Raw genomic sequence first — 12,407 nt, 5'->3', positions numbered from 1 at the left:
ACACTAATAAGCCATATGAAAGACACTATGAAGACACTAATCAAATCTAAAGATATAGATCTGAATTTATATTATTCATAATCATATACTCCCCTAAGATTAAGCGACACAATTAACTGTTTCAGACATGAAAAAGACATAATTTTGTTTACAAATGTTTATGATTTTTTTTTTTTTTTTAGAAAAAATGTTTCAAGCATGATATAATGTACAATTTTGACATTTAATATTTTTAATAACTATTAGTAAAGTTATTAAAATTAATATTTTTAAAATATTTATTGAGACAAATTCAACATTTTACATATTACTGCTATTTATCTTTACGTATTTGTGATAGTCTGAAAGTGAATGCTAACATGTGTTATTATAAGGACATATATTACAGCACCAAATATAGAAATTATACATTGAAAATTGTGTCAATTTATTTCACAAAAGATGAAAAATTAATTTTTCTCAATAAATACTTGTTTTTGTTGAAACTTAAACATGTGTGTTAACATCACCCTTGGACTGGGAAAACCCGGATAAGGGACACAAACCCTTCGAAAGAGCGCTAAAGCTACCAAGAATAAAACACTTCGCCTTATCCCAAGACTCGTGTTTGGGGGGCTTGTGGACCGGGTAAGGACACTAAACCCTTCAAAAGGACCTCAACGCCCTTCATATACGCTAGAGCGGCTATAGGCTGCTACTATAAAGGCGTTGTCTATAGAGCATTCTAGAAGCGACTAGAAACCCATGCTTATCCTTATCCAAAGAAACTAAAACGCCTAAAATAAAGGGTTTATCTAAGCCCATCCGTCATTATAAATACTAACCTTGAAAGCTTTCTCAAGGCATGACCTAAACAAATTAACCCTAATCTAATAATCGTACTCACAGCAAGTACAACCCTTATTAAAAATAATACAATCAAAATATATTTAGTAGATAGTGAAGATAGTTAAACTAGATCCCTTAATATTAGATGAAGGGAGTATTTACTTGTTAAAAAAAAAGAGGCTAAAATATGGTTTTGGCCCCTGCAAATATGTCTCATTTTGGTTTTAGTCCCTGTAAAAAAAAATTATTGTTTTTGGTCCCTGCAAATTTTTTTTTTTAAAACAGTCCATCCAATGACTATTTTAAAAAAAAAATATATTTTGCAGGGACCTTTTTAAAAATCAATAGATTTTATAGGGACTATTTTTCTATTAAATGGATTCAGTCATCATGTGCTACGTGTGCAAATCATAACAAAAGTGGGGTCAGGGACCAAAACCAAAATGAGACATTTGCAGGGACCAAAATCAACAAAAAAAAAAATCAAAAGGACTAAAACCAAAATGAGGCATATTTGCAGGGACCAAAACCATATTTAAAAAAAAAAAGATGAAGGGAGTATTAAAATATTAAACAGCACGAGGGGTTATATGCCGGCATTATTGGGGGATGAATTGTGTATTCATTGGACTATAGTCAAATTGAAATTTATGAATGAAGACATTCTAAGACATATTGCTTGTCATAATAGCTAAATTTATGAATGAAGACAAATTGTGTACTTTGTAATCACCGTACTCCTAACTCATCAACTTTTGTATAAATACCCTTTTGGTATATGGCTACCTTCCCCTTTTGGGTACACAGCCAATACTTTCTCAAGTATTGAGAAATAGTCAATACAAAATGAAGAAGAAACAAAGGGTAGAGGAAAGAAATAATCATGATTATATTAGTACACTACCCTATAGTTTATTGAGCAACATTTTATCTTCCCTTAAGATCAATGAAGCTGTCAAAACCAGTGTTCTATCTTCCAATTGGAGATACATTTATACAAATCCAACCAATCTTATTTTTGATGCAGAAAACATGCTAGTGAAAGATTACTCATTTCCCAATATATATAACCTAAGCAAAGTGTTAATGTTTAATATCAAAATGAAGAGAGCCTCTACCTTTGTAAGTAATGTGAACAAATATTTGTCACATGTTAAAAATGTGCAAAAAATCGACAAATTAAAAGTTTGTTTCACATTTCGCAGTAAAGGATACGGTTGCAATGATCTCGATGAATGGATTCGGTTCGCGGTGGAACGAAATGTAGAAGAGATTGATCTTTGTTTGTTAGAAGAGAATCATTTAAGTGCTCATAATGATGGTTCCTCCTATGTTTTCCCTTGTGACATGTTTGGTTTCAAGTCATTTTTTAACCGTTTATGCTTAGTGCATTGTGTACTTGCTCCACAAAAACCATGCTATGGTTTTAGTACACTCACAAATTTGGAACTCTTCAAAGTTGATTTGAAATCCGAAGATTATATCCGGAATTTGTTGTCTAGCTGTGACAACATTGAATGGTTAAGTTTTTCTGAATGTTATAATATGGAGTACCTGAAAATTGAGCACTCCATTTGCAAGAAATTGAAGTATTTGAAGGTGAATCTTTGTCGCCAATTGAAGACAATTATGCTAAAAAGCAACAGTTTGGAAACTTTGGAATATGTGGGAAGCAAAGTTGAATTCTTTTTTGACACCCCTAAGCTTAAAAGTTTCGTTGGTCGTGTGAGCGAATCTGTTGCTTATCGCGGTGAAAATTGGCTAGTCTGCAAACTTTCCACTGATCTTCCTCTACTGGAAAATTTATTCATTGAATGCAGCTGCATGGTAAGTGTTTACATCTTTTTAAGTTATTACATATCTCATTAAAATAGTTCGTCTTTTGTCCCTAACTAAATCTCAATCGTTGTTTTAATTTAACTCTCAGTAGTTAGATTAATTCGACGATTGAGATTTACTTGAGAGACGAAAAGGCTGTAGTTAGATTCTATTCAGAAGACCAACATGTCCTTTTCAGTTTCATGTGAATCTACATTTAGTTAGATATTAAAAATTGTTATAAATGTGATTTTCTTTATGTGGTGTTTGTTATTCAGGGTGAGGTTATAACAAATAGATTCCCCACATTTCAAAATTTAAGGCATCTAGAAGTTATAAAAGTTGCCATATTTAGACAGGACCTGTCATGGATACCATTTGCTCTTAATGCATGTCCAACTCTAGCTAAACTTAAGCTTCATGTAAGTTTGTTGTTTTCCTTCAGAATATTTTAATTTAAAATGCACTGTCTAATGATTGTGTATTGTATTCTTCCTCAATAGAATATGATCCTTGGATTTTCCAATGTGCACATATATACTTAATCTTTAGAAATCATTGTATTATATGTTATGAATATAGTTTATACACACCAATATCATAAATTTGGGTTTATATAGGAAAATATTTTAGAAATTAACCTAAGAAATCGTTACTCGGATTTCGAAGCTATCCTTTAAGATTGTTGTAGAATCCGTAGCTCACATTTTCGCAAACTTTAGGGTTGAGTTTACTAGGTGATAGGCCAATGAAACTGTTCACACTTTAGCCAAGACGGCCATATTTTTAGCTAGTTTCCTCTCATTCACTGATGTACCCAATTGTATCCGTACTTTTATTATTAATGAAACGTATCAAGTTTGTTGGTAAAAAAAAAAAAAAAACTTAAAGTGGTACTTTTGTGGGTTTTGATTGCATGTTGTGTAAAAATGTTTTACTCCATCACCACATTGAAATTAATTTCTTATTACACCATGTTTTACATAAATGATTTGAAATTTATTTAGTGTATTTTGTTTTTGCTTTTTTTGTAATTATGAATTCAATTTGATGCAGTTAAGGACTTATTTTACCATTGATGAAGAGATAACATATTGGCTTCCAAGGTGTCCACATAATCATCTCAAGGAAATAACAATAACAGGAATTAGAGGTCACTCAAGTGAGATTGCTATTGCAATTTATCTCCTAAGGAATGCAAATTCACTTGAGAAAATGATAGTTGACCCACGTCAAAGAATTTACCTTGAGAATGGTAAATTTGTTCATTCAGAAGCATGTGAGTATTGGAGCAGGATTGGAAAGAACAAGGTTGAATTTCTTCTTAAGCAAGAAATTAGTTCCTTGGTGGAATTGTTAATCTTGTAAACAAAATCCATAATTACCATTGCAAAGCTTAATTACCCCAGTAGGAAAAATAAGTAATGGTTGTGATTCACTTCACATTACATATATAGTCTTATATGCAACAATGAATTGTGATATGTAAAAGGACACTGCAGGACCCCTGAGTTCATTGAACTAAAGGGAGTTCCCCCAAACACTTCAATGAAATCAACTGTTAGTTAGGGTTAGTTACACCTTTGCAAGTTACTTGGTGTGCAAGTATTAGAGGAACATCTCGTATATATATATTGATTCCTCAATGAATAATAGCTAATGCAATTTTCACGTTCACTTTCTCTAAATCTCTTAATCCCTCATTCTCTCTTTCTCATTCCATAATTGTTTCTTCCTTCTCAAGTTATACAAACACACAAACCCTAATCATTTCTTTCCCCTAACATGAACTAGGTTTCTCTTTATATGAATTGAATTTAGGTAAATAATTTACTAGTGTTTATCAACCATGATTTCATTTTGTTTAGTCGAATGCGTTGAAAAAGGAATTATGTCCCTTAATTTGGAATTTTTAACGTACTTCGAAGTACATTAAGTGAGACTATCAAAGTTAACTAAACTAAAAAACACAGTGTAAGTATAAAACTTTCTACTAAATATAAACTAGATTTAGATATGTGTGTTGCACGGTCAATCATGGACAAATGTATTGCAAATATATTAAATGTCAAATATATTAAATAAAAATTCTAATATTAGTTATATCTTAATATTTTTAAGGGAATCAAATATATTAGAAATCTGGGTTTTTCAAAACTTACCAATAAATATATGCATGCTTACATCAAATCGGAGTTTCGTTTGGAGATCATAATGCTCCTGATGGCTATTGTGCTTGATTCACTACTATGTTACAAAGTCCTTGTAGCAGCTCTATCCTCTATGTAAATATACCATCAGAAGTATTTGGCTAAAAATTGCACAAAATATTGGTTAAAACTTGCACAAAATATGTTAAATGATGGCATGTAAAAATATGACATAACATTAAAGTACATACCACCAATTTTTAAATTACTAGTGGGCACCTTAATTTATTCTCCCTAAATCTTGAGCAGGGTCAAGATAGTTTTTTTTTTTTTCCTTAAAAAAAGAAGATAGTTTTTAACTAAATGGTAAATTTTGTTACTGACGATTAATCTTTGAACACTTATTTTTTTAATGCATTGATTAACTACTCCTTCCGTCTCTATATATAAACTTTGATTGGCTTTTTTACTTTTTATAAAAAAATTGTTTGTGCAATTAATATAGATTATATTAATAGAATTTAATTAACATATACTTATAGTGTACAATTATTTTATACATATATTTAATGACGTGTTATCGTGTTAATTAATGAGTATGAAAATACATAAGATGTGTTATTCAATTAAGAAAAAGTTTTAGGTACCTTGAAGTTTCGTTGGGTACCGGTACCCTCTAAACAAATTTTGTTTTAACATTTGACTTTATTTTAAAATAAGTTAAAATAAAAATATGACATAATTGATGTGTACCCACCCAACCAAACTACATGGATTTTACCATTGTATTCCCCATTCATTAATTGATGGGGAGATACATCATTGGATACATGTGTAAAATAATTTTATATCGTCAATGTATAGTGGTTAAACTCATTTTCATATTTATTGTTAAAGGTAATTGATAAATCAATGAAATGTAATTAGCTTATCTTTTTATTTAGAGTAAATTACACTCCCCTCCCCTCAAAGATATTTGAATTACACTCTCATCCCCTTTATGTTAAAATATACGTTCCCCTCCCCTCTTATTCAAAACATATTAGAAATTTTTTCACTCCCCTCCCCTAAGAGAAGCTTGAATTACATTCTCCTCCCCTCTTATGTTAAAAACTACACTTTACTCCCTAATTTTTTTTTATTTCTAATAATTTAGCAAAAAAATAAAAATCTAACACACTTCGGAAAAAAATAGTATTGCGGGTCGATTTTAATATACTCAAAATCTGAATACGTATTTTTTCGCTATTTTTTATTCACAATTTCATTAACGTGTAGTTTTAAACTCTATAATAAAATATGAAACAACCCAAAATAAAATTAAAATATGTGAAAAATCACTAAAGTAGACAATAAAACATAATTATTAAAAGTTAATTTTATACTCTAAATTATAAAATCAATAGAAAAATATTTAAATTTAATTATCATTGACATTTAAATTATAAAGAAATGAATTTATTTTTCTTAAATGGTAGTTCAAAATTAGTATATATCATAAAAATATTTATTTATGTTAAAATAGATTAAAGTGTAGTGCATATTTAATTTTTAAGGGAGGGGGTTGTAATTCAAGCATCTTATAAGGGAGGGGAGTAAAAATTTTACTTTTTCAAGGGATGGAAGTGTATATTTTAACATAAGAGGGGAGGGGAGTGTAATTTACTCTTTTATTTAATCGCTAGTATAATATTCGTATTATGTTTTTCACTTTTTCGAATGTCATAATGATGAGTCATTTATTATCTATTTTAATATATTATTTAGTTTCGTTTTAATTAGATTTAAGTTTATTTTATATTAATATTATTTCCTTTTTGAACTATTTTACTACAATTGCATATTGTTATATTTCAGGAACGAATATTTGATGGAATGAGTCTTGGAGCAAAAGAAAGGGGTTTTGGAGCTGATTTGGTACGAAAATACGAAGATTCGGAGACAAAAATATATCTCCCTCAAGTCAGAAACTTGGCACAGCCCGTGCTAGGCTTGGCACGGCCGTGCCACACTCCAGAACTACTTTTGCTGCTTTTGCTTAGATTTTAAGCTACTCTGTTTTAGTTTACTTGTGGAACATTCTAGTGATTGCTTAGATTTTAAGTCGAATGTAAACTATAAATAGAGTAGCTAGCCATCACAAATATTCATCTTTTGTTCTTTGAAATAATAAGTGACAATTGTTTCTTTGAATAAAAGTTCACCTTTACTTTCTTGTTATTTACTTTTATGTTTTTTCTCTTCTTCTCTATGTCTACAATGAACGTTAGTGAGTAGACTTCTCTTTGTCTTGGGATTTTTGGATAAGTCTAAATGACATAATCCTAATCAAACCAAGCACTAAGCCTTAATCTTATGTAACCCTAATTTCTTATCTAAATTCACCGCTTTAACATGGATCAACCATTATCAAACTGTGGAAACGAAAGTGGAGGGTTTGATAATTGTTTATCCATCATCTCAAATATCAATTCATAAAACGAAAGTGGAGCTTTGATATTCCAACAAGTGAATTTAGACATGGGTTTCAAAGACAGCGAAATAGTCTTTGAAATCTTTGAGACATATAGTTTCGATCTTCAAGGGAACTAATAATGATCAAGTCAACGAAATAGGCTTGGTTGTTTGAGGAACCAAAATCTAATAGTAATCAAGTCAGCGAAATAGGCTTGGTTGCTAGAAGAACAAAAGAGAAACTGTCTTGAGAAATTAGGTCTAACATAAAGTTATAAGCTTATAGTTGGGTTTGTGAAGGACTTGTCATTTAGATGAACCAATAATCCCAAAGCTTTTATCTTTTCTTTTATTATTTGCTTTTAATTAAAAACTCAAACCTTTCTACCTTATAAATCTTCAGTCTAATCAATATCTAAAGTTAATTGAATTCATAACTCCCTGTCGGAACGATACTCTATTTTTACTACTTCGATAGAACGTGTGTAACACCCCGTTTTCCCAACATAAAAATTTCATTTAATAATCAAAGTTATTCACGTAAACGGAATGCTACACTTCTTTTCATAAAATCATAAACTGAATAAATAACTATTTATCCTTTAAAATTCAATAACAAAATCTTTAATACTTCGCAGCGGAATTTATTCAATAACTAAAACCAGTCTTTGGCACTAAGGCCTCTTTACAATTATGTCATAAAAATCCATTCTAAAAACATAGTCATAATTCTTCAAAAACAATACGTAAGGAATAGAAAGCAATAACAAAGTTCCCATCCCGTTACGTATCAGAGCACCTAGAGACACTTGAGCCACCACTCCTACTAATCATTAATACATGCAAGTTACTCATACGAAGAGCAACATTTTCAAGCAGAAGGGGTGAGATTTCACAAAACAATAATATCAAACATATAATTCAATAATTATATTTAACAACATAAATAACTTCATCTATCAGTAATAATAATTCTTCATGTAATAATTCTTAATAGTTCAACCAACTTCTAATTATCATTTACTTCATATTCATCACATTATAAACATCATCATATAACACATAATAACCAAATCATAACCAACATAGATCATCACATCATAGTTCATATACAACATAACAACATCTTTAATTCGTAATAATACTTATTCATCAAACATCCCATTATCAATTCATGAATAAAAGACAACTTATTAATTTAACATAAACATCATCAAGTACACTTAACAACTCATAGATATCATCATCACTAATAACTTTAAAACAACACAATGTAATCAACATCTCACTATAATAATAATCATATATGACACAACATAATCATCGCTTAATAATAATAATCATATACAATACAACATAAATCATCATCTTATAACGACATGAACAACACATATTAATCATCTTAATTATATAATAACAACATATACATCATCTCGTCATAATATAATAATATAACAACAACATATTCATCTTCATATAATAATATAACAACAACAACATATTCATCATCTTATCAAAATATAATCAACACATACTAACACCATAATCAACATCATAAATCTTCAACATAAACATCTTAAACATAATCATCTTAAACATAATCATCTTAAACATCATAGCATCTTTGATAAACAATTATCAAGTAATCACAACATTCGATCATCATCAATAACATAACATAATATTCACTTAATAATATTAATCATATATAGAACAACATATTCATCACTTAATAATAACACTTATATACATCACAACATATAGCATCATAATAACATCATATAATCAACATCGTAAACAACATCATAACATTATAATCAGTATCATATACAACATCATAACAACATAACAATATAACAATATCATAATCAATATCTTAAACAACATAGCAACGTAACAATATCATAATCAATATCTTAAACAACGTAGCAACATAACAGTATCATAATCAACATGTTAAACAACATAGCAATATTTTAGTCAACATCATATAATTCACATCGTATAATCTTCGTAGGTACTTCTTTAACAACACATGGGTAGAAGACAACTCGACAACTCATAGATGATAATTCATCGACAACTTAACAACTCATGGATGATAACTCATCAACAACGACTTTGACTCGACAAATGCGACAATGCAACTTAGACACTTATATGCATGTGGTACCAATCGTCATCATAAGTATTAATATACTTTAATCGTGCGGAGGACAAAGCTCCTAATCGTGCGGAGGACAAAGCTCCTAATCGTGGTGAGGACAAAGCTCAATGAATGCTAATGCATGGACTCTATCGACAAGACACCTTAATCAACTTATCACTTATACATCCAATAATTTGGAGTTCATCATCAACTTATTCATACTAATAATCGTGCGGAGGACAAAGCTCCTAATATAATTCAATAATATTTCGAGTAATGCATTTAATCATTAAATCACATTATAAACAACTTAGCAGTTCATAACAGCAACAGAAACAGCACAAACAATTCACAACATAACAATATTAATATAAAGTATCAACAACTTAAACATCATACATCTTCCACATAAGTCATATAAATATTTCACATAACCAACAACAGCAACATAGGCGACACGTAAACATCTCAAGATATAACAATATCAAATGATAATCAACAACAACTTATGCAACTTAGTTTAACAACAATTGCAGCATAATCAATTCATATCAAGCTTAATAACAATTCATTTCAACATCTTGATCATTCAATAATATTTCAAGTAATGCATTTAATCATTAATTCACAGTATATAATATTATCTCATTAATCATATCATCAAAGTAAATCATATTCATCACAACAACAAAATAGCATCAATCAATAATGATAATCATCATATATAACAATTACAAATGCACGTCATCAACATCTCAATCATTAAACATAATTCATGCAATATATATCTAATTATATAACATTATAAATATCATCAAATCATCTTAATCATTATTTAAGGTCTAAGGACAGTTTCTACATTTTTTTAACAAATTTCCACCGTTTATTCATTAATTCTACAATTTTAACCTACTTTTCAATTCCTCAAAAACTCATCCTACATTATGTTAAACCTAACCATTGATTCACATACTTAATAGAATTGCAAAGTTAGTCCCACCCTTACCTTTGGATTGATCGACGAAGGACTCTACTGCTTTCTCTTATCTAAAAGGATATTAAACCGAAGATAGATTATAGTCTTAAGAACACTTTTAATTCCGAAGGGACAGAAAAGAGTAGAAAAAGAAGAAAGACTCGTCAACACAAGTCAAAAGAGGGAGAAGAGAAGAAAAGCACAGGAAGTATCAACTGTGAATTTCGGTGTGTAGAATGCACTCTGTGAGTTCTCTATTTATAGAGATAATTTACAACTAATAAGTGAGAAACTTTGGAAACAAGTAATGCACCTATTAGATCTAGTAATTAAATATATCAATTGAGTACAAAAATATATTATATTAAGTACAAAAATATATTATTCAGTACAAAAATATATTAGATTGCCTACCAAAATCTCAATATTCTATTCTAATATATATATATATATATATATATATATATATATATATATATATATATATAATATTTATACAACAAATAACAATTATATCTCTATACAAATATATTTCTTTAACATATATATATATTTCTACACCAAATAAGAAATATATTTCTACACCAGATAACATATATTTCTACACAAAATAACATATATCTCTACACAAATTAACATATATTTCTACAACAAATCATATATACTTCTACAACAAATAACATTTATTTCTATAACAAATCACATTTATTTCTGCAACAAATCATATGTATTTTTATAACAAATAACATTTATATTTCTAAACCAAATAACATATATATATTTCTAATAAATACCAACATATATCATAACAAAATATCACTCATCAAAATAAATCATATAAATCATACAAATCATATAAATGTATTCTAAACTCATTAAAAATATTTAAATAATTAGAGAGGGCGTTACAACGTGTACTTGCGGTTTTATCCCATCACATAAATGATAATTAATTTTGAGCAAAGGCTATAAATAAAATTGTTTATGTTTTGGGCATTGCTATTCATCGTGAAGCAAAATGTCCCAACATCATCGCGAATGAATTTCAAATTTATCATTTGACTAAGGCTGTGTTCGGTAACACAAAAAAGCTAGCTTATAGCTTCTTGGATTAGCCTATAAGCTTGTTGGATGAAAATGTGATGTGTTTGGTAACAAGCTTTTCTCATGACCTTATAGCATTTTTTGAAAAGCTATTTCAAATAGCTTTAGAGCTTATAGCTGGTTGCTTTTTATATTTTCTTCCAATTTTAACCTTTTATTAATATAGTTTAATTTAATTTTAATTAAAAAACATACCCACATTCTTATTCAATTGCCCACGTTTAAAAAAAACTACCCACAATCTTTTTCAAATTTTCTTGTTCACTTTCTTTTTTACATACTCTTAATTCAATAATAAATAATTTTATATAAAATTTACTATAAAGAGTGAGAAGAAAGTTTAGTTGAGTAAAATTCATTAAAAGAAAGTTTTGTTAAATAAAAAATGTCAATTGAAAATATTTTGAAATAAATTTAAACATTTAAAAAGAAATACAATAATCAATAAAAATTGTATATAATGATTTATAAAAAATAAAATAAAATAAAATAAAAATTATCCTTTTACGTCATTTTATATTTATCAGCCACTTGAACAGCTAATTTTACCAAACACTTTTTATTTTAATAAGCTAACTTTTCAGCTATAAGCTATCAGCTATCAGCCTCAGCTACCAGCTAGCTTATAGCTTCTTTTTACCAAACACACCCTAAATACATGAGAAGTTGAAAGTAAGAGTGGTCTCCACCAACCATGCATGTTTGGGGGTCGTGATTCTCTCGAAGGTAATTTATTATTTCATGACATATATCATTAGAAAATTGCTTTTCTCACATTCATAACTTCACAATAACACAAGTAAAATACCAAATTTCCCCCAGCGGTAGTTCACTACCGTTGGGCTAACCGACAAAAGTTAACTGCTGTTGGACCCTGTGGTAGTTAACTACCGCTGAAAAGTTGCTTTTCTGATTACAACCCACTTGC

General features: G+C 29.0%; 1 protein-coding gene across 1 annotated transcript; it reads left to right on the top strand.

Moving 5' to 3' along the window:
• Positions 1–1,929: 1,929 nt before the first annotated feature.
• Positions 1,930–4,014, top strand: LOC25502752 (uncharacterized). Its single transcript, XM_013590308.3, has 3 exons — positions 1,930–2,655; positions 2,925–3,068; positions 3,703–4,014. Exons 1-3 carry the CDS (start codon positions 1,930–1,932, stop codon positions 4,012–4,014), a joined length of 1,182 nt encoding a protein of 393 aa, XP_013445762.2.
• Positions 4,015–12,407: the final 8,393 nt, after the last annotated feature.

Source organism: Medicago truncatula, chromosome 8 (genome assembly GCF_003473485.1).
Source record: "Medicago truncatula cultivar Jemalong A17 chromosome 8, MtrunA17r5.0-ANR, whole genome shotgun sequence".
Classification (NCBI taxonomy): Eukaryota; Viridiplantae; Streptophyta; class Magnoliopsida; order Fabales; family Fabaceae; genus Medicago; species Medicago truncatula.
This window is presented reverse-complemented; position numbering and strand designations above follow the sequence as displayed.

Coding starts and splice junctions, on each gene's coding strand:
- LOC25502752 (XM_013590308.3), top strand. CDS start 1,930: ATGAAGAGAGCCTCTACCTTTGTAAGTAATGTGAACAAATATTTGTCA. Junction 2,656..2,924: donor TCATTGAATGCAGCTGCATG/GTAAGTGTTTAC, acceptor TTTGTTATTCAG/GGTGAGGTTATAACAAATAG. Junction 3,069..3,702: donor TAGCTAAACTTAAGCTTCAT/GTAAGTTTGTTG, acceptor AATTTGATGCAG/TTAAGGACTTATTTTACCAT.